The 21,305-nt window shown below is 39.3% G+C and overlaps 1 protein-coding gene across 4 annotated transcripts in view; it reads left to right on the forward strand.

Annotated features, from left to right (window-relative positions):
- Positions 1-5,352, forward strand: part of kcnq1.2 (potassium voltage-gated channel, KQT-like subfamily, member 1.2) — a 191,500-nt gene extending 186,148 nt beyond the window's left edge. For all 4 annotated transcript variants that reach the window (XM_022672433.2, XM_022672432.2, XM_022672434.2 and 1 more), the window contains one exon: positions 3,757-5,352. In XM_022672433.2, the coding sequence (XP_022528154.1) occupies positions 3,757-3,903 (147 nt within the window). In that variant the 3' untranslated portion in view covers positions 3,904-5,352. The remainder of the gene's footprint in view (positions 1-3,756) is intronic.
- The last annotated feature ends 15,953 nt before the right edge of the window (positions 5,353-21,305 follow it).

Consider the following 21,305-nt stretch of genomic DNA (forward strand, 5'->3'; position numbering starts at 1 on the left):
TGATTCGTTTATTATTTTTATGTTGGAAATGCAGTAGAAACGTAGAAATTGTCATGTACAAAAAAAAGTGAGTTATATAAGTTAAGTGAAATAGAGAACTTTGTGCTTCTGGAAATGGTTGGTTACACATTTGGTCTATTTATAAGTACGTAAATCATTAATTTCAATCATTTATCATCTTAATACAGCATTCCACTCAATCCAGCACTCTGTCTTTGAACTTCCAGAGCACAGGGTTAATTGTTTGTGGTTTTAAACGGAATTGTGGGTGTTAATACAGTGTTTAGGCTCCAGTTCACATTTTCAAAATCTTGTTTGCTACTCGTTGCTATGGTGCATTGTTAGAGTACAGGCAAACAAGAAAAAACAACCGTTAAACAGTAAACAAAAACACAAACACAAAAGGCCAGTGGGTGTGGTAGGTGACAGGGTGGGGTTGTTTTGGAGGGCGTGTTGCGCTGGAGTCAGGAAGGGACGTGTGTGTGTGTGATTATGAACGCGGGCGCTGTGTTTTTCCTCGCAGCAGCTGTCCTGTCCCCCGAGCCAAGAGGACACAAAGGGACAGCCCAGGGACATCCACCACTAATCCCAGTCTGACACGCAAATGAGCAAAAAAGACGTGCGGCGCTCCGCTGATAAACTTTTCTTCGAGAATTTACAACTTTGAACAACTTAACAATTTTATTAGTTTAGTCGTGATTAGAGCAAATAGGCATAGTTATTGTGTACTAGCGTTGGGTAATTTAAAGTGCTGTTGTGTTAGTTGTGTTAAAGTGCTGTTGTGTTAGTGTGTGTGTGTGTGTGTGGTGGGGGGGTGGTGGGGGTTTGTCAGGGCAGTCGCTGTGTCCACAGTTCTTTACCATGTGTTAAAGGACAGCTGGGGGGTCACCTGTCTTTGTATCATGTGTCCCCAAACATTCAAACTGCCAAAACTTCACCACAACCAGCCACGCTGGCTCACTCACACGCACGGCCGCTTCACTCCGATGGCCGTTTTATGTCAAACTGTAGCACCAAGCCTGAATTTCAGGTCCAGTTCTTTGTTGTAAAGCTGTGAATGGTGGCTGTAGGCGTGTGTATGTGCTACCATATAATGGCTTCCTTTGCATTTTTATTGCCTACTGTGGAAGAGACAAAAAGATGTGTTTAAAAATAAAAAATGCGTTCAACGGTCACTGGCAATGCATTGTGAAGTCTGTACGGGACTGAGTAGTAATGCAGTTTGTTGCTTGCTGGTCATGGCTTGTCTGTTTGTGATGGTGTAGGGATGTCCGTGGGTCAGAGAGCTGTGGGTCATACGTCAGGAGGAATTCCTAATCTGAGTAAAAGCCACGACACTGGAATGCTGATAATGCAGTAGATTACTGAGAGCATGTTTATGATACAGATTTATACTTCCCCCTTAAGCAGGCAGGGAATGTTCTCCCTCTTTATGAACTTATATTTATGTCAGCCCGTCGTTAATGGAGTCTGGCTCGACTCAGGCCTTTTTGAGGGCCGAGGGCTTTTTTTCAAGACACACTGTTTGTTTTCTTTTTTTAGTGTGTGTGTGTGTGTGTTTCAGCAGTGTGACTGATGGCAGGAGAACACCCTGATATGGTGGCATAAACAGAGTTCAGTTATCTGCTATAAATGTCCCGGTCTAGCTGGATTTATGGAAGAAAAACACTTCAGTATTATTAAGACAGTCTGGGCTGAGTGTAATTCTTACGAAAGAAGAATCACACAGTGGTTTTTAGCTGCGTTATGTTTGATTATTTAGACACACAGCAGAGCCGTGCATTAACCCCAGCACTTTTTTTTAGCTTACAGTCCTGTATCTTGGAAAACCACAAAATTTGATGTAGTGTTTAAACACTGTTACAATAATCTCACATACGGTCCCAGTTTATACAGTCCATGTATGGAAAATACTCTGCAAAAGCCGTCAATTCATGTCAGGAAAAAGTATATACTGTATGTCCAAATATTTATGGATACCCCTTGTAATTAATGCATTCGACTAAGTTACAACTTAAGTTGCACCCTCTGTTGATACAGATGTGAAAGCTACATGGTCATCTGGGAAATGGGGAACTTAGTAAAAGTCTGTCAAAGAAATATTTCAATTGTCTGAAACTGCCTAATGGAAAAGTATATTTTGATGTGGTTGGTGTGGTGCCGTGGATAACACCACCGGCTGCCAGTGAGCTACCATGTGGGAGACTGGGGTTCAATTCCAGCTCTGGGTGATTAAGCTATGCTACATCAATAAGAGTCCTTGGGCAAGACTCCTAAAGGCCTTGGCATAATTAATGCTAAGACTTTTTTCGCAAGGCTTTAGTGAAAAATGTGACGTAATTGCAGAGAAAATGAACAGTTGCCGACGTCGCACAGGGACTCTGTTTGCCGTGTCGTACACATGGAAGCTGGACTAACTCCATGGCTGAAGACATTATGCGACAACACCTGTGATTGGTTGTTAAAAAAGAGGCGTGTTGGCGACGAGTGGTCCAGCGTTCTAAAGCGCTGCCACTATGAGCAGGAGGTCGCAAATTCGAACCCCGGCTCATCCAGCTTTGCCATCAAGCTGCCGGCGCTCAGAGGGAGCAAAATTGACCCTGCTCCCTCCGTATGGGTAGATGGCGCTCTTTCCCCACATCATTCCTACAGTGATGTCCACAGCACAGGGCGTCTGTGAGCTGATGTATCGGAACCGAGCCGCTGCGCTTTCTTCCAAGCGTGCTGGCTGCTCGGCAATGCTGCATCAGCAGCAGCTCGAAAAGAAGTGATGGCTGACTTCACATGTATCGGAGAAAGCATGTGCTAGTCTTCACTTTCCTGGTGTGTTGGGGCATCACTAGTGATAGGGGACTCTTAAAGAGTGGGTTAGGTAATTGGCTGTGTAAGTTGGGGAGAAAAGTGCAGAGAAGCCACAGAAAGTATATCAGATCGAAAGCTCGTAAAAGCCTGCTCGACTTTGTGCAATGCTCACACACTTCGTTTCGCTGGAAGTATGCAGAGGCCTTAACACTATACTGGCCCACCTCTGTAACAGGAATAACCTTGTAAGTCACTCTGGATAAGAGTGTTAGCTAAACGCTGTAAATGAGATGTGCTGAATTGCACACACACAGCTTGCCTAGTCCCTGTAGAGTATGTATTGCCAATAGAATAGGACTCTTTACAGCAAACAAACTGAAAAAGTGCATTCGGCTGTGGAGCAGTGGGACTGTGTAAAGACTCTTTTGGAAAGAGCTGGGAAGTTGGATGATGAGGAGAGGTGGTAACATAACAAGTCCCAAAAAAACTGTCATGTTGAGGCGGCATTAACTTAAAAGTAACTTAAACATAACTTAAACATAAACCAAGCAATCCATGAAGTAACTTTTAAAGTTACATTTTAAAGGAGTAATTTGTAATCAGTAGTCAGATTACTTTTTTAAAGTAACTATGCCATCACTGATTATCACTATATTAAATTACATTACATTAATCATGCACAAAGGAGTCATAAGTGAACCTCAGCAAGCAAAAATATAGGATGTGGGTCTTTTAAATCTTGGCTGGATAACTTTTCCAGTAATGTATTTATAAGCAGGGTGGGCAGTTAAAGTATCCACAGGCTTTATAAAGTGGGCTATAACTACATGCTATGGGAGGAATAAAACCTGTATAGAGTTTTATAGCTCTATAGAACCTGGATAATTATTTTCTCAGTGTTGTGACTCAACACTTCCCTAACAGTTGGATTTCTTTTATGTCTCTGTTCTGCAGGTCCTTCAGATGGACCAGAAAGTGGAAAACATCCTGAAGATCCTGGTGGAGCAATTCCAGCCCAAACCCGAGCTGCTTCAGAAACCCAGCCACTCCCGCGTGACGGTTATGAAGCGCCTGGGCGTCAGCATGGACGAAGGACAATGAAAAAGAAAGCAGAAACGCTGGGTGAAGATAAGGACACATCTTTGGACTGTGGTTGTGGAAACTGCATGTCCAGGAGAAAAGACTCCACCTCATCTCTCTCCTTCAGGTTTTAGCATTTTATAAAGGAATAGAAATGTGAAACAGCAGTAGTGAGGGGTGGTGAGAAGTTGTGGAGATGGTCAGGATAATAAAGGACTGCAGGAAAGGCAGGAAGAGCTTCCAAAGAAAACAAGCTATACGTTTGACACCTTAATAGCTTTCAGCAAAGGGCAGCCGCTCATGCATTTCTCTCTTTGTTTGACTGTCGTTAGTTTACTACAGCGCTGAAGGGGCAGCACTAAAGATACGGTTATTTGAGCTGTAAATCCTGGTGTGATTTGGAACCACTGCTCCGCTCCGCAGAAATGCAACAACGGGCAAAAGATCCATAGTCACATATCCATCAGGAGCGTTATTAAACTCCTAAACCACCGGCTCGGCTCACGTAACGCAGGGGAAGCACGACACAGATTATCCGTGGCCCGTGTTAATCTACACTCCGCGTTTAGTGAGTGTGAACACATTTTCTGTGCGTTAAATCCGCCGCTGATAAATAGCTACAGCAGAGCTAATCAAAACAGCAAAACACCGCTGATGGGGTTTAATGGACTTAAATGGAATATTAGAAAGGAAGGGGGGAGAGCTATTTGAGGTTGGGGACTCGGTGAGGAGTGCCAAGGGTTTTTTAACAGCGGGTTCATTTTCAGAGAGGTTTTGGAGAACCTTCTTCCATTAAATCTGTGATTATTTTTTCTCACTCCAGCTAATTCAATTCAAACTCCGTGCTAAGATGAGTTGGCTCAGCGCCAGGGTTTGATGAAAGGAAACTGCAGTGCAAAATAATAAAATGGAGATTTGTTTTCAGAAGCGCGGGGTGGCGTGTGTACAGAGCAGGGCGAGGGGGAACGGGGAGATGCATGTCGAACTCGGATGGCTGCGCTCCATTCACCGCACGCACTCAGCTGCTGGCACTCTGCCAAGCGCAGAACAAATTGCTAGGTGGTTTTCTTTTTTAGCATGTTAATTTAACATTTACTATAGTGTGCTGAGAGAGAGAGAGAGAGAGAGAGAGCGATTAGGGTTCAGAGGAGAGAGAGAGAGAGAATTAGGAATTAGTGAAGGAGAACTAGGTCTAAACCCTTTTTCCTCCCATCATTTCATCATTTGCTGTGACTGGAGTCTCCCACAGTTGAAGTGTGGTGAGAGAAAATGGAACGGTGTGAAAGACTGACCGATTATTATTACTCTGTACAGTTTTATAAGACGTGTACGTATAGTAGCAATGCCTTATATGTATGTTTATGCAGCACGGACTACATTGATTATGAATGAGAATGACAAGGATATGTAATATATTCAGTATCTTATCAGAGACTTCTGTAAATAAAAAAGGCGCCTTTACATTTTAAATGGTGTTATTTTTGCTACTGTGAATAAGGTTTTTTGATTCCATTTACTGAATCTATAACATCTAGATTTTGGCAGCCCTTTCTAACAAATACATTTAGCTACTTTAGGTTGTACTTACTTCTGATATAGAGTGACGCTTTGAGCTGTGGAGCAGTGGGACGGTGTTCTCTGGACTGATGGTGCTCCATCCAATGCTTTTGGAAAAAGTTGTGGATCAGGTGGGTTGGTGTTAAGGCTGCACAATAATGGAACATTTTGACATTGCAATGTTTTTTTTCCCGACAAAATATACTGTAATATTAAACAATGCAGGAAACCGTTACGTCACCAGCCCCGCCCCCACCTACGCACTGACTCGCGTCAGAGATTTGGAGCGACGGAAAGCTGAGTCAGTGCTTTAGTGTCAGTCGTTCAATCAAAACTCGAAGAAAACAGCAAAACAACAATAATCGGCCCTTTAATTGAGCATGTAAAAGGTAAATAAGAGATTTTTTTTGGGATTAAAAGCTTGATTGCGACTGTAACTGGAAATATCTGCGCAAAACTGTGCCGGACTGAGGTGCACAGCTTTCAACAAGACATCAGACGCTACTTACAACACATGCCCAGACATGTGGAAGCCATGCGGTACAATCGCTCCTCCTCCCTCTTGCCCTTGCACTTCTCGGGCAGCAGCAGCCTCTCACTCACACTGACACAGAGACAGTGCTGTTCACTCAAAAAAATTACAACACTGTATCTTCTTCTTGTATAAAGAATCAAAACACTGCAACATGATGTGTTGAGTTGAGTTGATATTGCACGTCCTGAGATGTGAATATTGCACAACACAGTGAAAATGCTTAAACAATATATCGTGCAGCCTTAATTGGTGATTATCCAAAATCCAGACCTCATTAACTCTCTTGTTGCTGCTGAATGCAACCAAATCCTAAAGGCAATGTTCCAAAAATCTATTTGAGAGCCTTACTTGGACAGTCAAGACAGTTAATCCCACAAAAGCAGGATACAAGATACAATGAATGAGCAGGTGCCCCAGTACTTCTGATGATCATTCAACCTTGTTTTGTTGTTTTGTCAAATTCTTGATAAAGTGTTCCACTTGAAAAGGGCTCTTCGACTTACAATGGAGAATAATGGAACTCTTTCTTATGCTATGTTCACTCTATACAAGAAAGCTTCTGTTTCAAACTGAGAAGAGATTCTAACAGAGTTGTACTAGAGTGATGTATCCTCTTTTATGCTGTATAAAACCATTTTAATGGTTTAAGTTTAACTACAATTGAAATGTTTTAAAAACAATGTTTTTCAAAAAAGGTTAAGGAAGGGGCTTACAAACAGTATTTACAGTTCTGTAGCACAGATTTCTCTTGTTTTTGTTTTTATCATGCTTACATTTTTCTGATTAACAAACACATTTTAATACCAGACAAATATAACCTTAGTAAATATAAAAGCAGTTTTGTAATTTATTAAAGGGGCACTAAATGGATTTTTTGGGAGGAGCACTGGGTGATGTATGGGTTTAGAGGCGGGGCTGAAGGGAGAGCTGATTGGCTGAGCTACAGCAGCAGCAGTGTGCCTCTGATAGTGGTGAGACCCAGAGGGTTGATTGCCAGCATGGGGCGATATTATTGATTGATTGATTGATTGATTGATCTACATATTGTGATGTGTCTGTGTACCAAAGTCATCCTCGCCTATAACACAGTTGAAACTGTGAGGGTGCTACAGAAGCAGAAATAACAGCGATAAAAGTTAGTTTTTTTAATGGAAAAATATGTTTTAGGGTTTAGTGACTCTTTAAGGGAAAAATCCATCCAAACAAACCTGGTCCTGTGTTAAAAAAAAGTATTTGCCCCCTACAACTACTAACTTAGTTGTGCCACCCTTGGATCAAGCTTTACCGATAACTGGCAATGAGTCTTTCATATCTCATAATATCATTACACGATTCAAGAAACAACAGAATTGTAATGCATATTAAGCAAGGTCACAAGCCTAAGCTGAAGCTGCTGTTTCAGACAGCATTGCATTAGGATCTAGCATTTATAAATAAGTGATATAACCACATGGGCAAGTGATTACTTTTGCAAACCTAAAAAACAAAAATAATTTACTTGACAGATAAGAAGCTTTTTGTTAACCATGTCCATAAGTGGTGCTGACTTTGCTGGGCTCTGAGGCATCTATGATAAATTATTGCACGGTTAAGAAGGTTTTTTTTATATATATACCGTCCATGTTTTTGCTGATTTTGGGTTGGATTTGTGGTCCTCTGCACAATCTTTCAGTTGATTTTTGTGAACAGAAAGTGAAAATGCTTCTTTAAATTGTAAAGAATCTCCAGACTAGTACAGTTCCCTGTATATACATCATGTTCTGTGTATGTTCTCTGTACCTATGTTCAGTTGTGCACTGCTAAACCGCCGAACAGAGTTTTACAGTGAAGCGCAAGTGGAGAAAGAATGGCTCTCAGGTTTCCACGCAATTATATTTGTCTTCAAAAGCCAAAAAATACGATGGATGTCCCAAGATCAACAAGGCCAGGCAAGGAGTGGGATAGAGAGGAGGGGTGAATGGGGGAAGGGATGGAGTGAGGGAGGAGGAAGTCTGGTCTGGAGCCATGTTCAATTACAGAGGGCTGTGGCTCCACATCTATAGGAACGCTGTTATTCTGCTTTTGTCTCCTGTTTTATGTCTCTGACCGAGACCTCTGCTCATGTTTACAGAGTCAGCGCTGTGTGATCAAGACACTGCGCTACTTTCATGTGGAGAGTTAAGAGAGACTCCCCCAGTTTCAGACACCGTTTGATGGCAGAAGAGCTCGCTCGTGACTCACTATTGGAGATCAGGCTTCTGGAGAGACATTAAGGAGGAACAATAAAATCCTGACATCAATGAGAAACCAATTCCAAACTCTCTTTACCCTGTCGAAGAGTCTTGATTCATTGTGTTTTGGTCTTTGGTGCCGACAGGAAGAGGATTAAGTCGATCAATGAATAAAGTCAAAGATAACACAATCTCATCCTTGATGGTGTAACTGCTCGGAGGTGTTGGGCCGTGTGCAGGTTAAGTACAGTGCATATACAGCTCTGGAAAAAAATAAGAGATCACCTTAAAATAAAGAGTTTCTTTGATTTTAACAAATTGAAAACCCCTAGAATATAATTAAGAGGAAGATGGATGATCACAAGCCATCAATCCAAGCTGAACTGCTTTATTTTTTGTTTATCCAAAAGCAGTGTGTAAGACTGGTGGAGGAAAACATGCCAAGATGCATGAAAAAACTGTGATTAAAAACCAGGGTAAAACTTTAGGAATATGAACTTGTTTTCTTTGCAATTATTTTTTGTTATTTCATCCATTTCTCATTTTCTGCAAATAAATGCTCTAAATGACAATATTTTTATTTGGAATTTGGGAGAAATCCTGTCTGTAGTTTACCTAATAAAACAACAAGGTTCATTTTACTCATACATGTACCTATAAATAGGTATGGCTTGAAGTCAATCTAAAACCCTTTTAAAGACCATTTGTACTTTATTTAAGTATTATTTGTTTAAATTGTTTATATTCCCATTCAAATTTCTGGTTACTCATAATAATTAAAATTGAATTGCTCTTTTAACTAAAGGGGTGTAGGTGTATTATTCTGCTCTTACCCTGCGTTCACACTGGCAGTCGACAAGTTGCTTGTGTCGGCCCACGTTTGTTTCTTGCAGGCGTGTTGGAGGCTGTTCACGCTGTCGCCAATAAATTCATATTTATATATCCACAGGGACTACAAAGCTTTTAAAAAAATTATATTTTTCATCCCAAAAAATATCATTCATGGCGTAGAGATTTAATAAAATCTCAGCTTTAATTGTTGCTCTGTCGCTTTGCTGCCTATAGGAAATTAATTGTCTTCTGTCACTCAGTCTTCTACCAGTGTGAACCCAGGGTTTCATTATCATATCATTATAGTGGCATGAAATGCACTATACAAAAAATATATCAACTAAAAAAATACATTGTGATCTAGCAGCATCTATAAAATTAATCCTCAAGAAAAAAAGTGTTTTATATACATATACAGCTCTGGAAAAAATTAAGAGAGCACTTTAGTTTCTGAATCAGTTTCTCTGATTTTGCTATTTATAGGTATATGTTTGAGTAAAATGAACATTGCTGTTTTATTCTACAAATAACAGACAACATTTCTCCCAAATTCCAAATAAAAATATTGTCATTTAGAGCATTTATTTGCAGAAAATAAGAAATGGCTGAAATGATAAAAAGATGCAGAGCTTTCACCTCAAATAATGCAAAGAAAACAAGTTCATATTCATAAAGTTTTAAGTGTTCAGAAATCAATATTTGTGCTTAAATAACCCTGTTTTTAATCAATGTTTTCATGCATCTTGGCATGTTCTCCTCCACCAGTCTTACACACTGCTTTTGGATAAATGTATGCTTCTCCTGGTTTATAAACATTTGTGTTTGTTTGAGGAAAGTCACAAAAACACCAAAAACATATTTCTGCTCATAATATTTAGCAGTCTCATGAAAGTCTCACCAGTATGTACACAGTTAGCAAAAAATAATAAACTTTATATTTGTTTCAGGCCTCCCGCCGAGTTCAGTAAGCCGCGCTGTAGCCGGGACACCTCTTTGCCGTTGGAGTCTGCATGACCTGATGACAAGCCGGAGCTGTGTGTCCATTACTGAGACCACCTGTGGCTCAGGGCACTGTGAAGGACCAGTGGTCCCCTATGAAAGCAGATATGAGTAAGAACAGGTGTGTGTGCGGCGCGGGTGCTGCGCTCTAGCAGCTGACGCCCTGCGCTCCTGCGCTCTCTAAATAGCAGCAGGCCCCCAACAGTTGTCTTGGGGACCACTGTGACCCATCCACAAACAGCACATTCCTCACCCGCTCTTTAGTGTTTTACATTCAGGAGTTACTAGCAGTTGATGATTTTTCATGGACTAGCCACAGGAATAGCCACTCAATACTTTATAGGGATTTAAACAGTTACAGAGTTGCTAATTATAGTAAAATCACAAGAACATACAGGTTCTAGTGGCTTTTTGTTGTTGTTGAAATCAGACATGCAATAAAATGATACAATTATGATTACACTCCTGTTCAATTTCTTTAAAAATTACTTCTGCTAAGCAGTTTAATTTATTAATAGTAGAATATTGCCGCCAAATATCCAAACAGTCCGAGACTTTCTGTGAATAGCAGTTATATGTGTGCATTCTGTTTTTTTTTCTTATTTAAACCCTGGATTTTATAAGAGGTTTTTAAGCTTATGTTCAATCTGAATGACAGACAATACATTTTTATGTGTGGATTATATAAAGGTATCCCCTCCCAAAAAAATAAAAGAACAGATCAGCCCCAACTTTTCATTTTCAGATGGTCTAAGCTGGTCAGAGAAGGGATATATACTCTATACCTGCGCTGTAAGTTGAATTTACTTTAAAAAAAATTGAGGAAACCGGTTGCCTTAAAAAAGTTAAGTAATGGGTAATGAAAATTTAAGTTAGCATAACTTAGAACATCAAGTTATTACAACTAAAGGGGAAGCTGATTTAACGTTTTTTTGTTATACTGTAAGACCGGATAAGTTGAGTTTAATTAACTTTTTTAAGGCAGCCGGTGTTCAATTTTTTTAAGTAATGGGGAATGAAAACTTGAGTTAGCATATATTAAAACTCAACTTAAATCAAGTTTTTACAACTAAAGGGGAAGTTGATTTATTTTCTAAAGTAGCCAAGGGGGAATCACTACACACTGATGGTGAGTGTTGGTCAGAAACGGTTGGACACACCCAGTATGCAAATAGATTGTGACAGAAGCAAATGGAAAAGAAGCTGTTAAAGACAACACACTAAACTCAGTTATTATAAGTTGGTTCAACTCAAAAATCTCTGTTTGAATGTGTATATGTGCCCACAAACCTTCAACTAAATCAAAATAGTTGAGTACTGTTTAGAAATATCCAATTTTATGTAAAACAGACTTGAATCATTTGAGTTCAAACAATGTTTAGGTTTACAGTGTGTAAGCTAACTGGTTAACCAGCTCTTGACCAGCTTATTGTACACGGATTTAAATTGGGTCTTACTGGTTACCCAGCTTGGTCATGCTGGTCATGCTGGTTGGCATTTTCTTGGCTACAAAGGGGACTTTTTAAGCTCTTAAGCCTAAAGCCTACACACCAGAAGCCAGCTAGAACCAGCTCAAAATATGTGTCCAAGCTGAAATGTTTAAAACATTTAACATGCCTAAAATTTTGCTAAATATTATTTTTTTATATGTAAAATATCAGCTATACTATAGTATTTTAAGATATTAATTATGTCATTCTTTTTTTTCTGCATCTCTTTTTTACAGGTTCTTCAACACCAGGTTTGCATAGGTTTAGATTTGTTGGGCACATTTAAAGATTTAACATTTAGAAATTATTTTATAAAAAGTACCATAACAAATGTTATCATAAGAGAGTGTGTGTGGTAAATGCTTGGGTTTGGTAACTTGTAAAATACATTAGAATATTCTATTGTAGAGTTTCAATGTTGCTTAATAATTTCCATCATGTGATGTGTCACATGATGTGTCACATCAGTTGTCTCTTCCTCATCTGTTTATTATAGCAGTCTGAGTCACAGATACAATACCAGTCAAATGTTTAGAGACACGTGTTTGTTTGCAACAGTTTATCACATTAAAGACTAACCAGTTGTTTATTACATGTGTAATAGTGTACATTTTAGCTGCTTAACCCCTCAAAATGCCTTGTCCCGTATACAGGCTACAGATGTAGGTGATATAAAACCCTTTTTCTGCAGTAAAATTTAAAAGTTATTTACATTCTGAATATTTCAGGGCTTCGAAATCTTCTACAGGAAACTTGGAGAAGCTGCCTGTTGACTCTCTACTCCACTTAATAATTCCAGATCAGTAACAGGAATTAACCCAAATTCTGCAGGTTTAAAAATAGACATAAAAATTAGACAAACATAATGAAACTGAAGGAAAACTGAACTTTTTGATTTGTATTTAGGAAGATATTAATTTTAAAATGAAGTTCAGGAAAGAGCCAATTTTATGATTTTATTCATTATATTTTGACATTAGCAGATTTACTTTTTTTTTTATTATTATTATTACAATTACAATTGTGCTTTTCAGTAACGTTCCTTATCAAACGTGAAAGCTTTTAATGTAGTGCTTGAATAGAAATTCTCAAGATTTAGTGGTGTAATGTCAGGCAGACAATTGACAAAAACCCTTGCCTGTTCAGGGATTAAACCACCTTTTTTAATATAAATTATAGCTTTTTAATAATACTTGAGAAAAAATATTATTCTCAAAAGTACTACTTACAAAAGTAAGTTTAAAATGTGTCCTCAAACACATTCTCAGTTAAGACAGTTTAGGCTGTGTTGTTCCTCCATCTGTTAAATGAAGCTCAGTTTTGCACAGCTCTTTTTTTTAAAGCACCTGTGAATGAAACAAGTACTTGTACCCATGTTGTGTCTGGATTTAATTCCTTTTCTTTTTTATGTAGAAGACAAGATGATGGCATGAAATGGGTCACATTGCTGGGGACTTTTCTCCCAGACAGAGGGAGAATTCCGGGACAGTGTTGGAAGCACTTCAGTGACTAGCGCTTGGTTTGTGAAGCTTGAGGAGAGACAGCTGCAGCAGAGCCGCGACTGCAGCACCACGCCACGTCACGCCTGGGCTGGGCACACGTTACACACACATACACACACAAACACAAAAAACATATGCTTGCATTGACTGACACTCACACACACACACACTTAGCAGTGTTGTGGGCCCCATCTGCTGTATCTAAAGCTGTTTAAAGCTCCACGGGTTGTCCAGGCGTCCTCCAGTTTTAAAGGCCACATGCCATATATGTCTTATGTAGCCCTAGAAGACTACAGCACTAGCTGTGTGTTCTTAGCATTTTGCAGATAAAGACGAGGGTTAAAAATTGTTTTACAGTTTTTTTCAATTGCTAACACAAAAATGACAGTTATAGTATAGCATAGTATAGCACAGTTATTTAAACTGACACACAGCTGTTATAACCTCTTCTTAAGTCTCCAAAACTCACATTTTGCCATTCAAAATGACACTTTTTTAAATGCACTGAACACGGTTCTTTGCACAAGACACAACAATCTCACTTAAAGTCACATGTTTTCATATCAAAACGCTTCCATTCAAAATAACACATGAGGTAATTGGCCAATATGTGAGCAGCCTGGCTCCTGAATGCTTAATTGTTAGAGCTTTAATCAGGAATCAGCACTATAAAATGAGCACAGGTGAGCGTTATATTCACAGTAACGGTGAAAGCTGCTGAGAGAGGAAGAGTAGACACCAGAACAACAAAGTTACGTTTGTGCTAAACAGTATTTTTAACTGTATTGTAATGTTGGGACCGAAACAGCATGAACCCAGTATATTTCAGTATGTTTTGTCTGGTCAATTTTAATCTACTTCTGTGTTGATATTTATCTTTCAGCCATGAACACATGGAAAAGTGAAACTTTTATAATTTTGCAAAGATATGAAAAGTATTCACATTCATTACTCAGGTAGAGGTGTAGATTCTAGGGTTTGAAAATACTTCTAAAGAAGTTGGAGTGTGAACTCAAGCTTAATACTCCAGGAAAAGTATAAAAGTACTGGTTTTAAAACTACTTAAAGTATAAAAGTAAAAGTAATGTAAGGGGAAAAATGGTATTAAGGGCAAAAACTTAGGCTGCTCCACAGGGTCTTATAGTGCACTAACCACTTTCCCCAAAACACAATTTTCTAGAAGCCATAATCACATTTTAATAATTACATTTATTGAACATTTTCTTATTTGAGGTTGTAATAATGCATACACTTATTTTGCAGGCTGTCTTATCTGCTTATGGGAAATTCAAATTCAGAGCCCCTGTTACCTCTAAAAAAAGAGATCAGTAAGAAATGTGACGTTGTTTGAGGCAGTGTGTGATGATGCATGTTAATTTCACAGTGCTACTTGGTGTAACTTAAGTTTACGTACGCTTACTTTGTACTTCCAATGCAAATCTGATCAGCTTCGTTGATCAGTGTTTTTGACCAAATCATGCTTTAACTCAGAAAAAAGTACTCAAAAGCTTCTTTATTAAACAGTTAATGACATTGTTTACCTCAGAAGAGTTGACCTTTCAGAAATGCACCATCTCAGCCCCGCTGGTTTGCAGGTATCTGGTGTGCGGGTCGTGCTCGGTGGCCTCATGCATAGCTGAACAGATTAGAGGAGGGCAGGATAATGAGGAGTGAGGGGCTGCTGTCGATGTTTTGCTGTGCGGGCTTCAGGAGAGCCCGACTGATAACTGATAAAGAGCTTTTGACTGGCTGCAGGTGGGCCCACCTAATGAGTGCTATACCGGACCAAAGCAAACACGCAGCCCAGGCCACATCACACACTGCTCAACTGCTGCTATCTGAGGATGCCAGTTCTCTTCTAGTAATAAGATGATAAGCAAACAAAGAACTGCATCTCCACCGCATTCCTGTCAGACAGGAGTAGGCTTTACTAAAAGTGGGGTAAAGAACCCCCTTTTCCAGATGTGAGGATTTTTTTTTGTACAAAAATGACATTTATAATCAATCATAGCGTTTTATCTACTTGCCTAATATTGTTTAGGTCCTCTTTGAATCATCAGATCTAATCAATTGAAGCATGGACCACACAAGACCTTAAAAGGTGTCCCGTGATATCTGGCACCAAGACAATTAGCAGCAGATGCTTCAGGTCCTGTCCAGACAGACTACCTTCACAAAACCTTGGGCTCCCATTCCTTGGAGCATTTCCTTTGGTATCAATCACCCAAAAAAAAAAATTCCTGAAGGTTTTTGTAGATGTTTTGACCAAGTTGTCTATCCATCAGTTTGGTCCCTGCCAAAGTTTCTCAGATTTTTCTCAGTTCAAGGACTAAATGTTCACTTGCTGTCTAAAGCCCTATATGGACAGGATTAGTTTTTCAGGGGAACATCTGTGAAAAATATTTCACACTTTTACTCAGTGATAAAACTTGCATCTGAACTGAAATTAAACAAAAACGGGGATTTTTTGCTTTCTCGGTCATGTGACATCGCGTTCAGTAGCTCCTCCATTTTCACTCGCTGTTGTGTTTACATGGATCTCTGTGTAAACACTCGCCCAAAGTGTAATTATGGTGCGTGGCAGTGAATAAATAACCATTTTATTAAACGCGAGGAGAAGAAATTCAGAGATAGGCGTCTGGATGGGACTAAAATTACCAGAGGACCACAAAGTTCAGCGAAAAACAGCAGGTAATTCATCCTGTAATTTTCTCAGAGGACGTCTGAGAAAAACACGAACATGGTTGTTACAGATAGGAATAAAATCACAGAAGACACCCCCCCCCCCCATAAAAAAAGAGAAAATTACCCCAGGACCCCCTGAGGAACTACTACCATCAGGACAGGGCTTAATTTACCCCACGTCTTTTTAATTGCCACTGTATTGAGATACTGCATGTAATTTATGTATCAGTGGTTTTAATGTTGTGCCTGATCTGTTTAGTAACAAAATACAGAAAGATGATAAATCCTGCACCTAACAACTGGAGTTAGCTCTTCTTTGCCACAACCATTTACAGGATCCCTCGACTACCTTTGACAACTCCTTCACTTTCGCCCTCAGCACTCTCAGTCTCTAACTCCAAATTCAGCCACCAATTTTGTGGGAGACTTTGCTGCGAAACCTCTAGCATGTACCTCTACTGATTTATTATACAGGCTTCTCTATACATGCTTCCCTCTGCTGACAACTTCGTCTCAAACAGAACAAATAGCTCTATAAACACTCTCTATAGCGCCCCTGCTTTAGCATCGCACTTCCCGCACACAGCTTACAACTTGGACCTTTACCCAACCCTGTCCTAAGGTTTTGTGGCATTGAAAGAACATTATAAGAAAAGATGCCCATAACTCTTGCCAAGTGATTCTCCCCTTCAACACACTTTCCCATCTCGTCCACTGCCCTGTTTACTAGACCCTGCTGATTTTGCTCATTTTACTACCTCCTCTTGTTCTTGAATAAACCTGTAACCATCTTCTCTCAGGTGATGTGACCTTTCTAAATGCTTTCCACAAATCATCTTACCCTATTTAATACAGTACATTAAAGTGCTCTGATGTTTCTATTTAGCCCTGATTTATTTCACAGAATTAGTGGTCTCTGAAGTAAGACAGAATTTGGGATCTTGCTCATGAATATTCATACATGCAAACATATCGCCTCTGATTGGTTAACAGCACTGCAGCAGAGAACGCCTACCTTCCCACAACCCCCGCCCCCCTTATTCCTGAGCTGAGGTGGGCGAGGCCATAAAGCCATTGGTGTATGTTGACACCTAACGTCTCACTGATCAACTCGTATTTCTGAGGATTTTCTTGTCTTACCTACTGCAGACAATGGAGGCTGAGAAACAGTTCCATATGCAGCATCATATACAACTCAGAGAGACCTATAGTATTTCACAAGCAACAAAAAAAAGTGGATTTTAGTGAAAGGAGACCTTTAACTTCTTTACTTCATAAGACTTGACTTTTCTTTTTTGAAATACACCCACTCCATTTAACATAAATAAAAAACAGTTTAACTACTCTTTACCACACTGTCCGTACAGGTATTTGCTTCAGGGTAACAATTTAAAAACATATATATATATATATTTCTTTTTTTTTTAGAATGCAGTGCAGTGTGCCTGAATTAGTGCAGAGATGGCACTGTGCTCATCAGTCTCTACTTTCACATACCCACTGATTCATCCTAACTCTTGTCATTTATTGAGAATTTCACTAGTGACGTGCATTGTGGTCATTAGCAGAAATGAAGGGAGGAACTCAGAGATTTCAATGAACTGCTTGACTGTCATTTACAGGAAAGGGTGCAGTTCTGCGGTCACTGATAGACAGACTAACACGGAAATGTGAACCTGCTGGTTTAGGTGAATACAGTAGAAGGAAACAGTGAGCACGACCACGGACTGGTTTGGTTTTGAATGTACTGTATTTTGACACGTAGATCCCAGACTCACTTTCAGCGCTTGAGTTGAACTGTCACTGTTCATTTATAATATAGTTGGTGTTTTAGGGCTTTGGTACTAGACCAAACATATTATTATAGTTTCTTTTATCTGCTGTTTTTCCTTCCTCCAATTATTTTTGTTTTTTGTTGAAGGTGTCAACGGTTTATCACATAAAGTCATTCTAATTATTTATTATTAGTACTAAAAATGCATCACGGGCTCCGAATGGTCCAGCAGGCTAGGCGCGGCCACTATGATCAGGAGATCGCTGGTTCGAATCCTGTTCATGTAGCTTGCCATCGGCTGCTGGAGCCCTAAGGGAGCACAACTGGTCGTACTCTCTCCCCCCACATTACTCCAAAGGGTGATGTCGATCAGCACAAGGCGTCTGTGAGCTGATGTATCGGAATTGAGTCTTTGCGCTTTCCTCCAAGTGCGCTGTGATGCTACTCAGTATTGCTGCATCAGCATCAGTTTGAGTCTGATTTCACATGTGTCGGAGGAGGCTTGTGCTAGTCTTCACCCTCCTGGGGTGTTGGGGCATCACTAGTGATAGGGGGAGTCCTAATGAGTGGGTTGGGTAATTGGCCGTGTAAATTGGGTAGAAAATGGAAAAAAAATGAAAAATATATTACTGCTATGCATACTTCTTGAAATAGTGTGAATCCAATGGTTGATCTTTATATTGTGTCACAACTTTATGATGAATGGACCAATAGAAATGCCCCAAATATAAAATCTTTTTATATTTATTTCCATTAAAAAGAAAAGAAATGTGATTTTTCCTTTTCATGTAAAGTTGCGGATTTTTGAGGATTTTGAACAAAGTTTATTTTTTTATTATAAGTGTGTTAAATTCCATGTGAAACTGCTGCTAGACAGATACATTCAGACTTCCCCAAACCCCCATCTCCACCCCACCCTCCACCCCTATGTTAAGAGACTATAATGAAAAATAAATACATTTACAATAAAAGAGGATTACAAGAGGATTTACAAAAAAAGGATTTTGGGTGACATTGACAGTATGTATCCAGGCAAAGCTGAACAAACATTTCGGAGCACTCACACACATCATCACACTGCTCTAGAAACCGTCCAATAAACAGCCCAAAACAAACCAGCGTGTCAACAGCATTTGTGTACACTAATGAGCCGAGGATTTGGGCCGACAGCAGCCTCAAGTTACATCTGAGCAAAACAGCAGCGACTCCCGACTCACACGGGCAGAAATATCAGAAATAAACAGAGCGAATCGCTCGCGTCTTAGAGAGAGGGATAACAGTATGAGTCACGTTTCAGGTCGTCTTCAGTGCTGTGGTTTTGGTTTTGGTTTGAATTGTTGCAGATTTCAGCTAATTTCACATTTTCAACTAAACTATTTACATATTTACTATTTAGAAGTTTGTTGTTATTAACACTTTCACAGCGTAGTAGTGTCCTAAACTCTGAGTTACTCCTTAAGCGTATTTGCTACACTTTTGATCAGATCAGCATTGTGCAAATACTGAGGGCCAGACACACTGAGGTAGAGGTCTGCACTCCTGTGGGACTCACGGGACCCGTCAGAATGTTTTGCGGCGCGGGACAGAATTAAATAGTTATTGGCGGGAGCAGGACCACATATATATGTAAAAAAAATCTCACAGATTAATAAAAAGTCTTGAAAATGATAATAATCAGCAATGATTTTCGTGCATAACCAACAGAAGGAAAACAAGTTTAATAATAATTCATATATTCATTTATTTAATTGAATTATTTTTTTTTTTTATTCCTGAATCAATTCCTGAATCATTCAGTGTACAGGGCTAAATCTACGGTGGCCGAGAAAGCCCAACGCAGTGCAAATTGAAAAGCGCTGCAAAAGCACAAAACACATCCATCAAAATTACAACACAGGCGCAGCAAATAGAAAAACGCGCTGCAACTAGAACCACAACACAACGGAAGTGAGTCACAACACAACGGAATTTTCCCGGGGGACCTTAAAAGATACTGTACCAGCTAAGCTGCGTCTTCAGTAACGTCTCGGACTTCACTATGTGTACAAAGGACAATAAGTGGCAAACAAGGCGTTTTGTGAAGCAGAACTTTTAATAATATGCACACAACCGTGGTAATCACAGGTAATAAACATAACTTACTTTTCAGAAGCTTGTTTGCCACTTATTGTCCTTTGTATACAGCTGGTACAGCATCTTTTAAGGTCCCCCGGGAAAATTCCGTTGTGTTGTGACTCACTTCCGTTGTGTTGTGGTTCTATTTGCAGCGCGTTTTTCTATTTGCAGCGCGTTTTTCTATTTGCTGCGCCTGTGTTGTAATTTTGATGAATGTGTTTTGTGCTTTTGCAGCGCATTTCAATTTGCACTGCGCTGGGCTTTCTCGGCCACCGTATAAATCCATTTCTACTACAAGATTCTTGATCTGGCGGCAATCAATGCTTAAATCTTGATCAGTGCATTTATTCAGCACTGAAAATAACTCAAATAAACCTTATTCAAAAACAAACTTTATGAGTATAACAAACACACGACTGGCCCTCAAGGAACAGAAATTAGAAAGCGGTCTCAAGTTAAGAGCTAATGCAAGCAACAAAAATACCTTCGAGATATTAATGATAAATATCAAAGCGGAGGATGGATCAACAAACACACACATACACACAAACACACACATACACACAAACACACACTGACAGAACAATTTCAGCCTCTCCAATTCACCTGACGGCATGTCCAGCGCTATACTGCTGTTTAAAAAAAACATAAGTAAATTTCAAGCACTAAATTTAATTAATTCTATTCATATTAAAACTGCAGGCGGGAGCAGCATAAATGTGATATTGCAGAAGGGCACAGGATTAAAACAAGTGATTTTTGGCTGAAGCGGGCGGTAACGGGACTAAAACAAGCGGGAGCAGGTTTAAAAAAGCAGTCCCACTCAGATCTCTACACTGAGGGTACTGGTTTTAAAAGAATGCATATGGATAACTGTTGTGACATATCATCAGCTATACTTAATAGAATTCATCAATCTTTCTTATTGTCTTCTTCCTGGTCAGGGTCTGGAGCGTGCTTGGAATCACTGGGCTCCTTAGCAGCGCAGCAGTTCATCACAAGGTACCACATTCACCCATTCACACAAAGAGAACACAGACTATGTTCTTGATTTTATTTATTAATTGATATATTTTTAAGTAAGCTAATTTGCTTGTCTGTAGTGCCCTAATGAACGATTACAAGCATAATGAACAAATGCATTTTAATTAACGTATAAAATCCCCTATCCTCTCTGATTGGTCCTCAGCTGTAGGTTAATTTATTTTGGGTTGATGTGATCTATAGACCGGACCACAGTAAGAGCAGATATTTACATATTTACCTACAGAGGATGTTCATGAGTGCCCCTTTAATTGCCTAAACTCATTTTTGTACATTTTTATTCCCTAAAGTGTAAACGACCTAAGCTCCTATTTATCTCTTTGCGAAATTTCACGGACATGCCAAAAGTCATGGGAAAGCAGTATGTAAATTGATCCAAAAGTAATCCAAAGGTAAAGCCGTCCCACCAGACCAACCTAGGTTAGGTATTGTTTACATTTTAGGTCAGGTTTACAATAAATTTAAAATAACCACCTGTGTACCACTTACAAACTACAATTAGATGATGAGAATCTGATTCTACGTTTGTTGACACTGAAATGCTGTAAACATTCCTATATATATATATATATATATATATATATATATATATATATATATATATATATATATATATATATATATATATAATTATTATAATAATATAGCCTAAATAAAAACAGTTTTTTAGATATTTACATG

Source organism: Astyanax mexicanus, chromosome 2 (genome assembly GCF_023375975.1).
Source record: "Astyanax mexicanus isolate ESR-SI-001 chromosome 2, AstMex3_surface, whole genome shotgun sequence".
NCBI classification, from domain to species: Eukaryota; Metazoa; Chordata; class Actinopteri; order Characiformes; family Acestrorhamphidae; genus Astyanax; species Astyanax mexicanus.